At 36.6% G+C, this 20642-nt stretch overlaps 1 protein-coding gene across 4 annotated transcripts in view; it reads right to left on the bottom strand.

Moving 5' to 3' along the window:
- LOC148649162 (sodium-driven chloride bicarbonate exchanger-like) overlaps window positions 1–20642 on the bottom strand; it is a 74301-nt gene that overhangs the window by 44974 nt on the left and 8685 nt on the right. For 3 of the 4 annotated variants that reach the window (XM_088605461.1, XM_088605460.1, XM_088605463.1), the window contains 3 exons: window positions 7403–7484; window positions 1770–1916; window positions 194–332 (listed from right to left, as the gene is read on the bottom strand). In XM_088605461.1, the coding sequence (XP_088461587.1) occupies window positions 194–332; window positions 1770–1916; window positions 7403–7484 (368 nt within the window). Of the gene's footprint in view, window positions 1–193; window positions 333–1769; window positions 1917–7402; window positions 7485–17580; window positions 17763–20642 lie in introns of those variants that run through there. The other variant, XM_088605462.1, reaches the window with a different exon arrangement.

The raw sequence follows: 20642 nt of genomic DNA on the forward strand, positions 1-20642 counted from the left end.
GGAAAGAAGCAACTGAAATAATGTGTTATATAATACTAAATATTATACTATAATACTGAAATATTATACAGCTCTGAAATATATACATGAACAAAATATATTGTTATAAAATATATATATAAAAAACATATTCCTTAGAATGCCTCTTGTTTTGCTTTATAAAAAGTCTTATCCAGAGATAGAACTAAATCACCTTGCTGTCTCTCTCCATTCTGCCTCCTCACCATCCCTCACGCAGATCTCATCAAGTTCTGTGAAAAGGTCATGAGGAATGTGCTCCTCATCATCGTCCTCGGTGCCCAGAATAAACTGCACTCGCTGGGAAGGAGTATCTGAAAGAAACAGAGACAAACAGCAAGATTGCTCTTGTCATGACTAGACAGGAAGTGAGATAAACGTCTTTAAACTTCAAAAGTTGCTAATTTGGCAACTGACATCTGACATTGCTAACTTATAAGACAATCTAAAAGATTACTGTGCTTAACTTTATTTAAAGACTTCATAGTTTCTGTACTAGGTAGTGCCTAGCAGGTGTCTGTACTAAACAAGAGTCTGCAGTCTGTACTAAACTAAACAAACAAGAGATTCTGCTAAACATAGCAAAACCTATTGATTTCCACTCCTAAAAATGTTCTACAGTTTCAAGATAATACAAAAGAAAATACTGGACCATGACTACACTGGTGTTGCAAATAATGTGGATGTGAAGGATAATGGCTGGAATGCTCAGTAAGTACACTGCTGTGCCCCAAGCACTGCTGCACTTATTGGGTTACGTTCATACATATTATTCAACATTTACTGTAAGTCAATGCAAGTGGGCAGAAAAGCCTCTTAAATCACTTTTCTTCCTGACACTACAGTTCTACAGTGAGGTGGCCCATAGGCTTGAATGAGTTCACTGCAGAATTGATATACATAACTCACCCACATCGCTTAATGATGGTGAATTGCAATACACACAGTAGCTCTGAAATTAATATTTGAGCATTTACTTCCATCCAAAAATACTGAACTGTAAAAACAGCAAACAAAAACAAAGCCAAAATCTAGATACATCCAGTGAGTGTTCCCTGTGAAAAGGCATCAATCCTTGATTCCTACAAAGTCAGTGCAACACATTCAGAAGTACACTGTAACTTTTTTATGCACTCTCTATTTGACAGCCTCTGTGAAATGTTAACTACGTTTTTGACTCTTTCCCACAAGAAAATTTCTAATGACTCATAGCATAAATCCCACAGAATTAATTAACACTTTTTGTCTTGTCAGCCCTTTGTCACATATGCTTCATCTGCTTTTCCCACAGCAAACTAGGTTAAGACAGCTTAAACATAGGAACCAAACCTTAAGAATCATGGTATTCAAAATACAAGCCAGTCAACCCATTATTACAGTAAACAGTGATTTACAAAGCTAAGCAAATGCAGAAAATATGGTAGTTCTGTATATGTACTAAAATAAACTAATTCAGGTTGAAGTAATTAAAACTTAAACAGTTGAATTTAAGTAAATGGACTGAGAAAGTAATTTAGTAAATCTGCTAATGTCTGAGTATGAAATTTTCAAACATTCTCACAGTACAGAAACAAAACAGAAAGTGACCTAAGTAAAATAATTGGTTCTCTGTGAATTTCTCTACTACTGAAAATCTGAAAACCATTATTATTTGAAGCAGATTTTACTGCCCACCACCATTCGATACTTTCACAGCTCCTGAACTACAGAAATCTGAAAAGGGTAATTAAAGACCTGCTGCTTGAAATTACCATATGTTGGAGACTCTCTGCCATCCTCTACACCCGAATCCCGCTCTCTGTCTCTCTTCCTGTGCTTGTGTCCACGATGCCTGTGTCTTCTGTGGCTTTTTCTTCCTCCCAGTGGTACATGCACACCAATATACAATGTGCGGTGACCTTGGAAGAAAAAAGCAGGATAAATACAATGGAAATTATCAAATTACTTACCACCATTGCAAGTGTTCTACTTCATTATTAGACGTATTACTAGTAGCAGTACTGTCTACATATTGTCTCATTTCCTGATTCTATTTTATAACCATAGCTCTGGTAATGTTAATCCATTACCAGAGCTATGGTTATAAAATAGAATCAGGCCGAGCGGTGGCACTGTGTCTGGGAGGTTGCTGGTTCAAATCCTGCAGCTGGCAGAGGAATCCTACTCCGTTGGGCCCCTGAGCAAGGCCCTTAACCCCAGCGGCTCCTGTGCTCTGACCCCAAGCTTCTGACCTGTCTGTGTGTCTAAAAAGATTAATTCCTAATGCAAGAAATTGTATAGGGCTGATAAAGTGATGTTATGTTATGCTGTGTTAAAAAAAATAATTTTAGTGGTATTCACAGTATTTACCTTCTAATATTACAAACATCTCTACTTACTGTACATGCAACAAAAAAAGCTGGACTACTCAAATAAACTAATAATGAACGCATTGTATATTATGACAGGTTCTGGAGTATCCTGCAGGCATTGGTTGACAAATGAAATGTAAAATTAAATGTTTTATGTGGTATTTTTGCTGTCAAAAATCCTCCTCATCAATGAGCACAAATAGACTTCTATATTGTATATATATATATTTTTTTCATTTCATATGTAATTAAAATGTACCTCTGGGAATGCAAATAAATCATTAAAAGTGGACCACCTTATTCTTTTTCGTTCAGGGTCTTTAGTTTCTTTAAGTAGTATCAAATATTACAAACTCTAATTTGTTTACGAAAAGGGATTTATTGGTAGCAGGTATTCAATATTTCATGTGTACCAGATACATTTTTATATAGCTGAAATGTTATTCTCTGAGTAGCAAAAACATGGTTGCTTTTTTTTTAAAAATCACTCAGCACTTATATTTATGTCAGAAATATTAGTGAACAGCACTTAATAGCACCTTTCCCTGAAATGAAATGAATGGCTTCTCCAAAATCCTTGACATGATCCCTTTTTCATTTACCCATTCTTTTAAAAGCATGGCCACAGATACAGCTTCTAGGAATTTGGTTTAGTCCTAAATCAGGCCAGGAGACATCTGCCACAGCATTAAAATATGGTCGATTAGTTGGAACTGGAGCACTGCTTTGACAGGCATTCCTTCATGGTAACACTGTACGTGACTGAGGCTAAAACACACAATGACTCCTTCATGAACAGTACGTAACATGATACAACATTGTACCAACTGTGAAAATTACAGACATGCAATTCTTCAAAAGACAAGAAATAGTTTCAGTCGAAAGCTAAGAACAGGACTCCAGGTAGAGAGAATTCAGGTGAAAGTAAGTATAAGACACCATCAAGTACTTTCTGCAGGTGCAGCTCAATGGCACTGGTATGTTTCTGTGAAATTTTATTTTGCTATATGTTTTTATGTGAGTTTTTTTAATGTGTTTTACAGTCTTACTATAGTGTTTTTTATTGCTAATTTAAATTCTCTTAAGTTCGATTTTCTGTTAACTCAGTCTCATCTTACAAAGGTGAATCAGTGCTCAGTGACAAGAAAATGTCATTGCATCACCAATGATCTCTCGATCTTCAGTCCAATGCGTTTATATCTTAATTCCACACATATCACTTTCTGATTAGCATGGTTCAAATTACGTTTAAAGAAGTTATTATTTCTTCTAATATTCCACGCTGAAAAAAAAACAGAGGACAAAAGTGGAAACTCCAGAAATACTGTACATGTAAAACTAAGACTAGAAGAGCTACAGTACCTGGCAGTGTTGTTGAAGCTGATACCCTGGATGAGATCCTTGGTTCAAAAAGCTACTCTCTACCAAATGGATTAGATTGGCCAAATAGCCTCCTCTCACTTATACCATTATTACGCTATTATGCTAATAATAATAATAATTAATAATAATTGCTTACACTTATATAGTGCTTTTCTGGACACTCCACTCAAAGCGCTTTACAGGTAATGGGGACTCCCCTCCACCACCACCAATGTGCGGCATCCACCTGGATGATGCGACGGCAGCCATAGTGCGCCAGAACGCTCACCACACACCAGCTATCAGTGGGGAGGAGAGCAGAGTAATGTAGCCAATTCATAGAGGGGGATTATTAGGAGGCCATGATTGGTAAGGGCCAATGGGAAATTTGGCCAAGACGCCGGGTTACACCCCTACTCTTTTCGAGAAGTGCCCTGGGATTTTTAATGACCACAGAGAGTCAGGACCTCGGTTTTATGTCTCATCCGAAGGACGGTGCCTGTTTACAGTATAGTGTCCCCGTCACTATACTGGGGCATTAGGACCCACATGGACCGCAGGGTGAGCACCCCCTGCTGGCCCCACTAACACCTCTTCCAGCAGCAACCTTAGTTTTTCCCAGGAGGTCTCCCATCCAGGTACTAACCAGGCTCACACCTGCTTACCTTCAGTGGGTTGCGGGTTGTGAGTTGCAGGGTGATATGGCTGCTGGATAAATGGATACTTATGTTCTTCCATGCATCCATTTTCTAACCACTTTCTTCAATACAGGGTCAAGAGGGAGCCAGAGCCCATCCTGACAAGCCACGATCTCAAGATAGAATATACTTTGGACGTGACGTCAGATCTCCCGCAGACACGGACAGCAGGGATAGTTTTTTTTTTTCAGAAGCCAACTAGCCTACCAGTGTGACTTTGGACTGTGGGAGGAAACCATAGCACTCACAGGAAACCCACATGAGTATGGAAAGAACATTCAAAAACAGACAGCACCCCAGGAACTGAACCCAGGGCCAAAACACAGTAAGACAGCGATGCTTACCACTGTGCTGCCCTCTTATGTTTTTATAGTGCATGTTTTATACATACGAAGTATACAAATAATTTACACTACTGTCTGAGTTTTCATGTTGAAGAAATCTTTTTATCTTTTAAACTCAAAATATAATTCAAAGCTTTCAGTCCAATAAGTTTGTTAATTAATATAAAGATACAAGTATTTATTTCACTTCTTGTCCTGCTGTATTGTTTTCAGTACAAAGTTACTAATGTAATATGCGTATTGAAGTTAATAATTCATCATCTCTGTATCTACCCATTTTCATTATTTCAATCCAAAAACCAGTGAAATCTCATTTCACTGTCTGTTGCCTTTTTTGTGAAACCAGGGGATGATTAGCAATTTGAAGTAGTGTTAATCCTTTTTGGCCTGTGGGAGTGATATATAAAGCATCAGACAGGCTGCTTCTGGGTGTTCTGCAAAACCAGCAATGTAATGCCACTAGTTATCAGTGCAAAAACCTTTTGGGGCCAATTTAAACAAACACAGCTAAATCATTAGATCACCCATAAATGATGCATTATTTGTAAGTAACGCCTCCATAATATCAGGCCATTCTTTGTCCTGCGAGAAATATCCTGACTGTATATCATCTTTATGTGTGAAGTGAACATTACTACCACTCATTTCAAGAAACTAAATGCTACGTTAATGACTGCTGAGGCAGTGCCAAAGCAGCCCATACATCACATCTCATAGAGAGCACAGGTGCATTGAAAAGCAGCTGCAGTGAATAAGCCGCCATTCTGCACTGACTCCAGCATAGGCAGGCAGCAAAGCATGGAATCATCTGTCACTGCACATCAAAGGAGCTCAATGCTGACAAACGCTCAATGGAGGTAAAACACAAACTGGCAGATAAGTGCTAACACAGCAAAGAGGCTCTAAGAAAGCCGCTTTGTAGCCGATGCATTAAAACTGTTTAAATAGCCAATTTCAACAACGTGCTACAGAAGCCACGCCCAAGAAAATACCATCCAATATCTTCCCATGATTGCTGAGCACAGTAAATGTGAAATGTGCAACGAGGCAAGCTGCTGCTACAGACAAAATCTCTCCTGTTAGAAAGTGACTCATTTTAAAAACGTACAAGTTAACTAGTTGGTAAAACACAGATTTTTATTTGAATCAAATAAATCTTAAGAAACAGTAGCATAACAGTAGTTACCATTATTTTAAAACTACAACTTATCAGCATTTGAAAGACAACATTATCAGACTGTAGTGCTCAAATATTGTTTTCCTTAAATATTTTTTCAAGTGTTGTCTCTCTGTTATTGTTGACTGCAACCACCACAGCCTGCCATACAAGCATCTTTTGCATGAAGTGTTTTTCGAAGTATCTTTTCTTAAATCATTATTCACCTAAATATTGTTAATGTCTGACAAAAACGTCTGTACAAGAAATTCCTTAATTTTCAAACAGTTTTGAAATCCTTCCTGTAAAAGCATCTGTGTTTAGTGTGTTTAGGAACACAGCCTTGAAATAAAACAATTCTTGTAGTGAAGATTATGAAGAAGCGGTTTCACAAGGATCAATTAAATGCACTTGCAGGTGTATTTAGGAGGCAGAGTAATAAATGGCTGTCTTCGTCATTCCTTACTTAGGCAAAGATTCAGTCGATACTTTGACCCACTTGACAAATGGAGTTCACATCTAAAATTTGGGAGTGATGACAACAGCCAAGTTCAATTTGTCTCAGTTGTCCTATTTGGCTCATAATCATTACTGATGGCACTTCCTAAATTAAAAATAAATAAATAAATACAACACACAAGCCTTTTCTCCTCAATAAGCTGTCCTATGCAACTACCCCTTGGTTAACTCTTCACTCTGCATGGGTGTCTCAGCCTCCTCGTCCTACAAGCCAAGGGTTTGGTCCTCAGCCAAATTTACTCTGACTAAACACTCAACAAACATTTTTCAATGCATAGAAATCCCTGTTTTCTATTCCTCATGAAATGTAATGTAAATAATAGTTACTGCACATCATGTTGTTTTTTTCATGCACGAGAGGCTTCTTGCTTTTACCTATTGGAATCATGCCATCACCTGCTGGCAGTGTAATTTCTGATTGTTAATAGCTTGCTAATTTCTGAATATTGAAATGTTACTTTTGGATTGTACTTTGTAACTTTTGCTGACATTTAACTTTTCACCCAATTAAAAGCCTTAGGTTTGTGCCTTCATGCCTTGAATAAAAATATTCAATATAAAATAATATAAAAAAGTATGTCTGTCACCTGTAATTTAACAAAATCATTGGAAGGGCGTGAACATTTTTCCAGGGCACTATATAAGTGACAAAAACAAGCTCTATCGTTCAGTCAAAACACTTTAAGAAATCACATTGACTTCATCATCAACCTCCTTTCTCTAGTCTTTACAGTCATTCCCTTATTTGAATATATAAGTTGTCCAGTTGCTATTTATTACATTTTCCCTCAATTCGATTAGTTTTGACTCAACATACCCTTGGATTACATGTCATGTACAGTCTCAGCGAGGTGAGAAATGAACAAAAATATTCCATTAAGCCTTGCAGTAGGGCTCTTGTAAGCCCTAAACACTAAATCACTTTGAGATAACAGCAATAAGAACAAAAAATACCTTCCAATTCTTCCTTTTCAAAGTGAGTTTTCAGGATGGAGCGAGTTCCACCTCTGTCCACAACAGCTTCTTCATCATTTCTCTGAAAAATAAAATTAATATTTCACCAAGTTTAGAGACCCTAAAGAAGTAGTGGTTCTAACTACCATAAAACCTGACACTTCAATAAGCTTCCTTTCTCTCTCTCTACCTCATGGACTGCTGGCTGCTGGTCTATTCTTTCTCTTACTCTCTACCCCGTTCGTGATTAGCGCACACTTACCTGTTAACGGTTTGAGAACAATAAACCCTGGTGAGCCTACGATTCTGTTCTCTTGTCCCTCCTTCCCCACTGGCAGACGCAGCTAAGTCATAATAATAGAGGAAGATCGCTGCAATATCATGAGTGGTCATTCTCTATTTGTTTCATCCAATGGCCGATAAAGGGTTACCTCCACCTTACTTAAGATTCAGGTTAGGTAAAGACTTGAGGAACTGAACCCTCTTATAACCCAAGGAGTGGGTGCATATATAACCCACCCCAACCCTTCTTAATTGCTAATTAAGAAGGTGTTATGCAGAGGAAATGTTTTGTTGCAAAGGTTATAGGATTTCGAGCATACTCATCTGCATATTGACTGAAACTCAATATACACTTCTATTTGAATATTACAGTGTAGAAATCAATGACACCTCAGAAGTAAAATTAATTGTATTTTACCTTGAAATATATGTAAATGTATGTAATTATTTTCTCTAAAAATAATTATGCAAATATGTATGTTTGTGTATTAAGTCTAAAATCCAGATGATTAAAAACCCTGTAACAGCATCAAGCTCTTTCGAAGTACTTAAACCCATTTCAAAATCAAATTGAAAAGCCCATTTTAATAAATTCTGCCCTGATTACTTTGGTTATAGTGTCTCATGTGAAATTCAACTAAAATTACACCCAAAGCACATTATTATCCATCCATTTTCTAATCCATTTCCTAACTTCTTCCAATTCAGGGCCACAGGGGAGCCAGAGCCTATCCCTCCAAGCAACAGGCTCAAGGCAGGATACACCCTGGATGGGACGCCAGCCTACTGCAGGGATGACACACACAGACACATACGTAGACAATCTCAATCTCATACGAGGGTTTTCCCAGAAGCCAATCAACTTACAAGTATGTTTTAGTGGGAATTTGGAGAACCCGGAGAAAACCCACATGAACATGAGCAGGTCATACAAATTCCACACAGATAGCACTCCAGGTCCGAAAATGAACCCAGTGTTGCGAGGCAGCAATGCTAACCACTGTGCCACTGTACCACACACATATCATTATTTATGATGAAACTATTAAGATAATGCTAATTAATAGTAGTAGCACTAGTAGTACTTTCATTTTTATAGCTCTTTTCATCCCAGGGGATCTTAATGTGCTTCACATATACTGGAGAGAACCCAAGTTAACCACCTTAACCTTAACCCTCCTGTGTGACACATAGTAGTGGATTAGCACAAGTAGCACCATTATACAGGAGATCAACAAAATGAATTAAAGGAGAAATTCAGGTAGCCTAGATTGTGCAAATACATTAGAATTTAGCAAGGACACCAGGGTTAACACACTTAATTCTATGAACAGGGATGTCTAATGACCGAATAGTCAGGACCTTAGTGTAACATCTTAAACCCTTTTGTCACATCGGGTTTAAATACAAATAAGTAATTATGACTTACATTCTGTTACGGAAGTTTGTTATGTAATTGTTATTAATTCCATTGAAACGCAATTGTTGCTCAAACATTACAGAGATGTTTCTCATTATAACCTGGTTGCCTGGAGCTAGAAATGAGCTCTTAATGAAAAAGCTGCAAGATTTAGATTTCTTAATGGAAGTGACAGCCTTTTCACTCTGGTAACCATTTAGAACGTAACAAAACAGAACAGAGATATAAAAAAAGAACCTCCTGTTTACATTAGGTTTGGGGCTTACTTTTTCTAAACCATGCCAACGGTAGGATGTTTTCGTCACAGATAATGTTATGACAAAATGACTCGTAAACCATCTCTTTCCGATATTTCATGCTGAAAGAAAGCGATGAAATTTGCTGAAAAACTCAGACTAAGGTTCTTCATCCTACAGTGACTACAAGCTTGATTATTCTATACTCTCCTCAATCAGTAGTAGTTCACTTGCTTTTACCAAATGGGCTAGATGGGCCCTCCACTCCTCTCATTTGTAACCTTTCTTATGTCCTTATGTACTATGTTCTTTTTTGTGCATATTTTTGTAATACAGTATTTCTGAACAAATCACATACAAACGATTTAAAACCACATAAAAACAAAGATTTATATAAGGATCTTGCAAAAACTCTGAAGAAAATCTCATTGCAGCTTTAAGATTCCTATGGTTTCTAATTTTCAAAGGAAAGCTCTTCAATGACATTAGGCTCTTGAGTAGTTTTGGTCTGATATCAAAAGCTTTTTGCATTGGATGAATTGTGGCTAACATTTATTTCTGAACTAATTCACAAGATGGGAGATAACACCCAGTATTTTGCAGAACATTTTTACTCAAAAAAGGCTTTCAGACATACTGTAAATCCTTGAAGTTCCACTTAGACAGTTAGGGCACCAAAAGGAATATAACCAAACAATTAAAACACTTTCTGATTGTGTAGTTTTGAATTAGATGAGGAAATCCTAAAGATTAGAGCAATTCACTGCTTCTGGAAATACACATGTCAAAACATGTGAAAGATAGCTGAGAAAAACAGAGATCCAAGCAGATGTTTGACTGGAGCTGGGTGAAGAATAGAAGCAGGATCCCTATAAATTACAGCTGAGTATTTGCAAGGAATAAACCTTACTAATACAGATATTTAATCTGAGCAGATTAACATTTATTGTTTTAACTTCTTCCTAGTCAATTGTCTCCCAATCTCACTGTTTATCATTTATTTTGTCACAAATCATGCAAAAATGTTTTAAAAAACCTGCTCTCAATTTTCTCTCATTAATTTCTGAAACTAGGTCTGAATTTAATCATGTAATCCCTTTACATGAGCCAGCAATGCCTCCTTCATTTGAAGGTAAAATTCAATGGGGATCCCAATGGATGTGTGTCATCCACACTTGAATAGCCCCTCACAAACATTTCACGATGAATCTGTCATTCAGTTTTCTTTGATGTGGGTTCCACACAAGCAATCACACAGCCTATGAGCTGATCTTAGGTGGGAACCAGGAAAAGGATTTTGGAAAAGAAAGCAAAATTATAAAATACTAATCTCCCTGACTTGAATTTACACTGAATACGAGGTCACTAAAAAATTATTTGTCATATCAGCAGTTCACTTTCCAATCCTTCTGAAACACATCTTATTCAACAAGAATGCATTCAAAAGGCTTCCCAGATGCAAAATTCATAACCAAACAACAGAGAGAAAACATTAACTAGATATATCGCCTTCTAAAACAGACATTTAGAATATCCTGAAAGACTAAAGTGCTTCAGAGGTTAAGGAGCTAGTGTCTTAACAGAAGACAGCAAAGACATAAAGAACACCACATAAAAAGTAAAATCTGACTCCAGTCTTTGTGGGTTGATCTATTTATAAATCATCCTGCTATATATTATACTTTTACTGCAGGGCAGCCTAGCAGTGACGTTAAATCATCAAATGTCTATTTAAGGACATACATCTACAGTAATATGCCATGTATACATCAGATTTGATGAAAACCCTCTCTGGTAGCATGCCCATGAATATAAGAGTCAGATTAAATGCATTCAGGTGACCCTCTCTGCACTAAGCCCATCTCAGCACGTTCCTGCTCCCGTGAGAAAGCAGCAGAGTATTTAATCCAGGCAGGAGCATGCGCTGTTACAGTGCACTGAATCAATTCTAGAAAAAATGAATCAGCTCAAGGGCACCTTAAGAGGACAGTACTGAGTTCTACACTAACAAGGAATTTTACTCCCAGTAACAAAAAGATAATTCATAAAGTAGGTCAGGAAATTATCAGACGCTATATTAACCTACAAAGTTTCTGCATGTCTATGAAAAGCAAATGCTGTTTTTCATGCTTGAGTTTATTCAAAGACGTATCAATGACCATTTAATGATCAGCTGCTTTAGAAATGCTGCACGTTCTTTGAAACCGCAACCTGTGATTTTTTGAAACGCAGGCTTTGATGGATTTCGATTCAGAAAAAAATGAAATATAATTTCTTTGGCTGTGAAACTACCGTAAACACTTCCCAGTATGTTCAAAACATATTCCAAAGAACAACACAGAGGTTTTCTATACACTGATTGGTCCAGAGTCAGATGGGTACTGCTAAAGTTTGGCCTTCTATAGCAGTATGTGGGCAGTGTGGCACTGTGTGGGCTTGGACACTCTTTACTTGCAGGCAAAAACAACAACAGAAAAGAAATAAGCAGCTATTGCGCTCCAAAAACTGTGTAATCCAAAGCCAATATTGGAAATATTGTCTGTGTGTTATTCCGATAAAACACAAACTATGTTCCATATTTTTTGTAGCCGAGGTCTTTAGAATGAATGATTTGTCCCTGGAATCTTTTCAGACTTTTTCAAACCAAAAAGATTTGTTAAGTTAATAAATGGAAAACTTATCATTAGCTGCAATGAAGACTATTGGCACTTTTAGCAAAACAGTTTCTTGTAGTATCATCAGACAGACTAGGAGGGTGTGATTATATTCCTCAATACATAAGAGATGTAAAGCATCTGAACTATACAGCGATTGATATTCTCTTTGATATATGTATTCCAACAGCAAAGACGGGGAACTGTGCGGGTGACTTTGACAATGATTCAAAAAAGCACATAGTGACATAGTCCCTTGGAGATAATAAAGACTCTCTTGTTTAGCCCGTACATTCCTGTGCAATTGGTTTCTGGAAAAACATTTAGGTATTTTTAAGTTGAAGGACTTCTTTTTTCTGGAATGGTTAATTAGGATGGTTAATTTTCCACCTATGCAGAAAAGCACAAAAGACAATTATAGAGAACCCACACAGTGAGGATACACAGCAAGTTAGAGATTATACCTCACAAAATTGCAGTCTTAAGTAGTAGTTAGGTCTCTGGTCAGAAGATAAAGAAACAAAGGTCGATAGTTCAATTCCATGGTGGGGCACTGCTCCTGTATCGCTGAACAAGTACTTCACTCAAAACTACTTCAACAAAATGATAATTTTTCTTTGGCTAATGGAACCAAACAAATAACAATAATAATAGATATTAAAAGATAGATATACAGTCTCCTAATATATATATATAAATGATTTCCCCACAAACCCTTTATTCTATAAAAAACAGACAAAAATATGACAGCCAATATGCTCCATATTTATACTCTACATATTAAAGAGCAAAGATTCATTACTCAGTGTTCTAGTTTTCTATGTTGTGTTTTTCATAAACTGTTCACAATAATGTGAAACATTATTTGCTTCTGCAGTTCAAGATGACTCACTCATTATCAAGAAGGACACGCAAGGACATTTCAATGAGCCTCAGTTATGTCTATTTGTCCAACAGCCTATCTAAATCAGAAAAAAATGGCTGCACACAGCTGTTCTCGGCATACGCCTTCAGGAAGATGTGTAGTTGACAAAAAAGCAACAGAATGGGTACTGACATTGGAAATTTATATGTATATATTTCCAGGCTTGGTTGCTTGTGTAGTGCTTTGGAATTAAGGTTCTCAAAAGCTAGTTCTGGCAGCAAACAGTAGCCCACTGTAAAGTGCTGATACAGGACTTTGCTAGGGCTCAAGACAGTAAAAGCTGTCTTTCAGAGCACTAGTCAAGTCCAACAGACATCTTTACTTATCTTTACAGAAATAGCTGACAGTGACTGCGATTCCTCAAGCTGTGGTGCACAACTAGCTGATTGCCAGTGGAAGAGGTTAGTGCGGGCCTGGGCTTGAGTGGACCAGTGTATTCTTTGCCTGCTGCAAACGGACAACCTACAGGTAGCAGGGCAGTGGCTCTTTGGCTAAGGATCTGTGCCTGTAGCTGGAAGGTTGCTGGTTCAAGTCCCACGGCCGGCAAAGGAATCCTACTCTGTTGGGCCCCTGAGCAAGGCCCTTAACCCCAACTGCTCCAATATAAATGGCTGCCCTTGCGCTCTGATCGTCTTCTCTCTCCCTGTCTGTGTGCCTGTGTGTCTCATGGAGAGCAAGCTGGGGTATGCAAAAAGACAAATTCCTAATACAAGAAATTGTATGTGGCTAATAAAGTGATCTTCTTCTTCTTTAAACTCTAGGACCTGCTGGGTACGTCTGAGTTCAGCCTGTTGTTAGGGAGAGCTCCATCTTTCCTACAGTGGATACAAACTCCTCTGAACAGACACTGTGGGTCTTGGCAGTGTACAAATTGGCCGACATCATTCACAAGTGCATGTTCCTGGAAGGAAGCAGCCATGGGACTCATCCACCCTGTGATGGTATAGGGGTCATGGCAGGAAGCCAAGCTGAGTACCACACAATTGCAAATTTGAGTGGGATAAAGAGAGACCAAAGGGTGAATACAGACTTCATCTTAAAAAGGACACCACTGTTATAAAGTCTATTATATATATTTTTTAGGATTTGTCATTTCTTGTTTCTTAGTTGCTGCTTAGTGTATATTGCTTTGGATACAGCTTTTATTAACCTTGGAAACGCGGAGCTGCATACTGACGTTCAGAGATTCTTGCCAGGGTCGTCCACTGTACACAGTAAGTACTGTCAACCAATAAATCTACCCCCTTTTTCCTAGTAAGATTCTCATGGAAGAATGTTCTCTTGTCTATTATACATCCCCCCACCCCCCAGTCTTCACTTAAAATTCTTTCCACTTGATCACCTAGCGCCAGTCTCTTGCTGTGCTTCATTAAATGTGAAGTTGTTAATCTTCTGCATTTACTTAAACTGTAAAGTGGCTCTTTTATGTGAAATTCAGAAAGAGTTCTTCCCAAACAAAAAGTTAGCACATGAATTTTAAAACTTTCATGAGAATTACACATTTAGTAGATAATTTAAAAGATTGCCAAACAAGTCATCTTCCAAGCAGAAAAACGCTGTTAAAGCCTGTAATTGCACTGTCCATGGTTCTGAAATTTGACTCATCCTATTATTATAATCATGCATTTTGCTGGAAAGATTGCAGCCTATCAGGTTAACTATGTTTACATTCATGATAAGAATATATGATTAAGAGGAACTCCTATCATGAAAAGAACAGTTTGTCATGCTAGACAATGCTTTTTCCAAGCAATGATTTATTGTTTAGTCAACAATTTAATCTTAAACAGAAAAAAAACATTTCTAGAACATCCTAGGTTTATAGACAAACACTAGTACCTATTTTTGACAGATTAGAACAGAAACTATTAGTTAAGCGTGGTTTCATCCAACAACAAATTGCAACTGTGATCACTAAGGTATAATATACACACAGACAGGGCTTATTACATGTATACTTAAACTTACTTTCACTTTCTACATTAGCTAATTATTGTATTTTTTCAATACTGTATTCTGTATCTTTTTTCAACTAGTTTTTTTTTACTTTCAATGACAGATGATTGACAGATCACTATTTTTAAGTGAAAAGAAGACATATCTTCAATGTATATCTTCTATTTCAAAAAAGGTTGAAAAACTACTGAGTACAGGAGATCATGTGACTGCAATTTCTTGGTATGTCCCGTATGTATAAATTGTTGTTATGTGCATGAAAATCTAATTATAGCTGTAATCATGAAATTATTGCATCGTTATTAGCAATCGTACTTTGCCATGAACAGCCGGATTTGTTTGGAAACCTGCTGTGGCTCAGCACATTATAAAATGTGGTTTTAAATGCAGAATTAATAGTGTCACGCAAACATTCGTATTAGGGAGGCTATCAAGAATACTATTCACCAGAATATTTACAAATTCACATGCATCTCTTGAGAACATATACTGTATTTATAATGCTATTCTCACTATGTCTTTTAATTCAGCTTAAAATTACTAGTTTTATATAAAAAAGAAGAAGCTTAAGTCTCAAAACCAATTATTCCAGTTTAAAAATAACATTCTATGAAGGATGAAAACTATAACATGTTTATGTTTTTCTTCACATGAAACACGTACAGTATTAGCTACTCAATTACAGGAGCTAAAGCTACTATTATTATTATTATTATTATTATTATTATTATTATTATTATTATTACATTTATAATAATGAGAAACTGATGAGAAAATAAAACCTGTTTTGGCCCAAGAATTCAAATTGTTTTAGAATACCTTCATTTCATATGTTCATACTCAAGGGTAGAATTGATTATGTGATGATGAAATCCTTTTGTCATGAGTATTAAGTTTCATAATGTGAAACATCCAATGTCCTTTGCTAGGCAAAAAAACATATAATTTGTATACATACATTTGTATAAAGCAAAGTGCATTAATTAAAATCCTTCTCGATGCAGAGCACTGTATGATATCATTCACAGCAAAAAAGAATGAGATGTTTTATGAGAATCAATTTGGGAAAAGCTCCAAAAAACAGATCACTAAGATAATCTAACAATTTAGATATACAGTATTTGATGTGGTAAACCTTAGCATTTATTTGTGTGTGCCTGGTTTTATTTTTTTCTAATCTTGCCTTAAGCTTTTCTGTCAGAGTTTTGAACATCACCAACTACAAAATACAGCATTTTACCAACTTTAGGACACAGAAACCTACAGTTGTTTACTTTCTGGGTTGGAAGATGAGCTGCAATCTGGTACTAAATTAATTTGGCAGTGGTCAGATTCTGTCATAGAATCAAATGTCACACATTTGTGTTTTACATGCCCAGGATTACTTCTCTAAATCATTTTTGCAAAATATTCTTTAAGTCATCTGTAGCATCAACTATGTTAAACAATGCATAAACAGCACTCTATTTCTATTTAGCCTTAGTATAAATACTGATAAATTATTTTGCATTATTTTTATTATGTATTTTCTGATTCCATAACAATCATTTTGTGGCACTACTGTTTATGTATAGCATGTACAGGAAAACAAGCTGGAAACAACAATGATGGAGATGTAGCTTGAGACTTGCTACATTGTTATCTTTGTGTACTGAATGAATCACAACATGCAGTTTGGAATCAGGCTTAAAAGTCATCTGAAAACCAGCAAAGTTTCACAATGGTGAAATAAATTCAATGACTCGGCCTTTATGATGGCAGAGCTGATCTCTACAGATGGCAAAAGTCACAGCAATAACAGCCAGGACAGCACATAAACTGATATCTTCACACATTACTAAAACACACAGTACAATTTTGCATATTTCTACCATGTTCTTCAGGGTTTTTTAATATTCTTGTGAAACTCATCTAAAGTGTAAATTTATGAATACAGTACATAATGATTAAACCCCCTCTCTCCATCCCCTCCCACACACACCTATTTAATACAGTAATATATTAAGCCATATGTTCGTTTTTACTAGTCTGCCAGTCTCATAAATTGTTAACTTGAGTAGGACAAGCTCTCATCTGGGGAGTACCACAACCCATCTGTCACACAAATCTCAAAGACCTTTTGATAAGAGAAAGGCATTGCTTATCATTAGAGAGCCTACAGTGAAAGTGAACAATACACTGCAATCATAAAATCGCAAACCTATCTATAAAAAAAGATTTTATACTTTAGGGCTGCAAGTTAAAATGTTAAAATTACATTAAATACAATTTTGAACCAGTTTTCAGATAAAGCTTTAATATATTGTTTTTATAAATTGCAATTTTATCAACTTTCTTGATTCGCAAGTTATTTACCAATATAAATCACAAGTCAGCTTCTGTGTATTTTATCGTGTTCCCAGAGGACGACTTAAATACTTCCAAATGTGCAAGATTTACCAGTCCTGAATTTCTTTGGTAACACTTGTGATCTAGAAAACAGATTCTGACTAAGTTCAACTTCCTAAAACCATCCTTTCACATTATTAGTTATCACACTGATATTTAATTTCCCATTTTCCCAGTAATCACACGGTAAAAGACATAGTTAAACAAGAAACATGAAAATATTAGCATCTGTGTACTGCTTACATTATCCACAGATAATAAATCTGGTCAATCATACCATCAGGAAGAATAATTTATTTTAAAAAAAAAATTCGTACCTGACAATTTATGTTACTGCTTGGGTCCACGATCCCAGAATGCATGACCCCTTTCTCAAAAAGCCCCAAATTTCCCTTTTTCTATGACAAACAAATGAGGAAGCTCAGAGCCATCTAGCAGTGATCCGTTGGGACAGCCTTGCTACACAGCAGTAGAGCTAGTCATCATGCCAGAAAGCACATATAAGCACTGTGTTGATCCACAGAACCTTAATATTTTCGACAACTGTGCAGTTACAACCAACCAATCCCATGTGAGATTAAAAGAGTGACATCACTGATGCTGTCGCTGCTTATCTCAGAAGAGCCAGAGCTAAGCTTGAGTGTCCCCCTTTCATGTTGTTTTAAGGCTAAAGCCCTAGAGCATCTCTCCAGCTCCTGTCCTGCACTACAGTGTCCTGAGCAATACTGGTAGTATTCTAATATCAGCAGCTGAGCAGTCAGGACATTGGATGCAGCTGACCTTGTCTTCTGCATAGTAAAGGACAAGTGAAATGCAAGAAATGTAATAAAAGGCTAAATACATGAAGTCGTTAGATTTCAGACACTATAAAAACTCTCACTGAGGAAAAAAAACAGGTAAAGGATGATTACTATTACATTGATATTCACTATAAATACATATTTCAGATGGAATTGTTATCCATTCTAATACTGTGAATTATTACTGTTCAGGACATCACAATGAATATAAACATGAATTTGATCTGTTGGAAATCAGGTTCACACAGCTTTACCCACAGTCACAGCAAGCTCCCCAGCTGGTTAAAGACATTTTCTAGCACAATGCTGAAAGATTTCATTGGACATAACTACTGGGTCTTAAAAGGCAGCACTGGGTGTGAAATTTCCTTCCCAGAGTGAAAACAGAGAACAGTGTGTGTCAGATGATACTGGAATAGAACCTCAAAGATATTTCAACCTCCCCTGACAATGTGTTCAAAAATAGAGATGTGTTTCTCGTTTAAAATAGAGCACCTACACTGAGAAATATGCAGCAATACAAATACTGTACAATGCCACTCAGAAACCAATACTAGGCTCCCACAAGACACTACTTGTTATTTGAAACAGGCAAACCAATAGTTGTGTCTTGTTCCATAATATATTATTTTTGATCCGTATTTGCTATTTCATAAACGAACAGGCATCATCCCTCACAATGTGTGAATATATCCTGTATATATGCAAACACAGACACTATATGCATGTATGTCTGTTTAAATATACACTCTAAACTATTTATTACATTGGAAGCAGACAACACAATTGTGTTCTTCCCTAGATAATGCACACACTCTCAAATGCCCTTCTCCTGAACTACTAATCTCTACCTGAAACCATCCATCCATTTCCTAACGACGAATGCCATGGAGGAGGCAGACCCAATCCCAGCAATCAATGGGCTCAAGGCAGGATAAACCTCGGGCAGTACACCAGTCCATCACAGGTCACACCCTGACACCAGGGCCAGTTTTCCCAGAAGCCAAATAACCTACCAGTATGTCCTTAGACTGTGGGAGGAAACCGAAGCAGTCAGAGGAAACCCATACCAACGCAGGCAGAACTAAGAAACTAAGAACTAAGAAGACAGTACCCCATGTCCAGAATTGAACCCAGGCCCCAGTGGTGCAGGGCAGCAATGTTAACCACTGTTCCTCTCCATCTGAAACCTAAATGGGCCCCGAGTGGGTAATACATCCTACAACCATACTGCTATTAATAATGACAAAAAGAACAAATGACAGCAATCAACACCTTCAACAAAACCATGTTTATTTCTACACATTAATCATAATTAAACCTTTCTTTCTTTAAATAATGAGCATTCTGTATCATATTGCAAGGATGGTTCTTTCTTTATCAGAGCACAATTACATATAATAAATGTTACGTTATCTAATTTAAACCCTGGTTTAGCTTTGTAAGTTAAAATATGCTGCATTGATCACTTTGTTCTTTGTTTTTTTTGCTGCACTGTTTTTGTTTACTGCTACAACAGTGGTATTAAGAATTTATAGAGGTTTTTGATGTTTTATATAAACCATAGGGCTACTTGGATTCTCTCCCTTTCTTTTACAATTAACATAAACCTCCTTTCTGCAGTCATCCACAATGTGACTACTTGCAAATCCTCTTTAGTGATTTTCTTGGTTTTCATTCGGAGACGAAAATACTAGCAAGATACAGATTAATTGAGCAAAAGCTTGATTTTTTTGTTAGTAATTAAGATTTGTTTTCAACAACTGGTTTTATTTCTGTGTTTGTTTTCAACAACAATCTTTAAAGCTGAAACATTAAGAAATAAAATGCATCTTACTATGAATTGTTTAAAGTTTATCAGTTTAACACATACATGACTGCAAGTGACTGCAAGTTTTAAAGGTAAACAGACTAAGGAAGAAAGGAAGCTTTGGTTTTAAAACATGTCTAAATAAGAAGTTGAATGTAGAATGAGCATTTGTGAATGTCTGTATTAATTTTACCAAAATAGAGCACTTTGGTCCAATGTGAATACATGCACAAGGAAGACTCCTCAGAACACATATCTTATATTGGGAAATGAACATATTTAGTCAGAAAACCTTCTAATAATCTACATTATCATCTAATCTAATAACAGCATTTCCCTGTTTATGTATGATTATATCAAATCTTCATGATTTAATTAACTGTCTTACAGAAGAAGAACCATATCGCCACTGAGGAACAAGAGCAAGTAGTAGGCATAGTTTTATTATCATGTAATGACTTGCATTCTAAAATGCTACTTAATTTAGATTTTGTTTCCAGGACTGTTTACGAAGGTGTGTAATGACCCACAGTACCATAGAACACAGAAAGATTAAACTTTGTACATCACAGCGCACCAAAAGTCACTTTAGAGCATGTCCTGGTCCAGTCAGTCTATACCAGAGAAAGCTGGTTAAACTGGAGGTCTACCCTCTAGACCAAATTGCAAATTATTTGAAGAAAATAAATCAGCAAGTCAATATACAGCAATCTACAGCAGGGTAGGATGGAGTTAGAGTTTCTTGAAAAGGTTTTTGAAATAACAGCCA

Source organism: Lepisosteus platostomus, chromosome 14, assembly GCF_059453375.1.
Source record: "Lepisosteus platostomus isolate fLepPlt1 chromosome 14, fLepPlt1.hap1, whole genome shotgun sequence".
In the NCBI taxonomy this organism is placed as follows: Eukaryota; Metazoa; Chordata; class Actinopteri; order Semionotiformes; family Lepisosteidae; genus Lepisosteus; species Lepisosteus platostomus.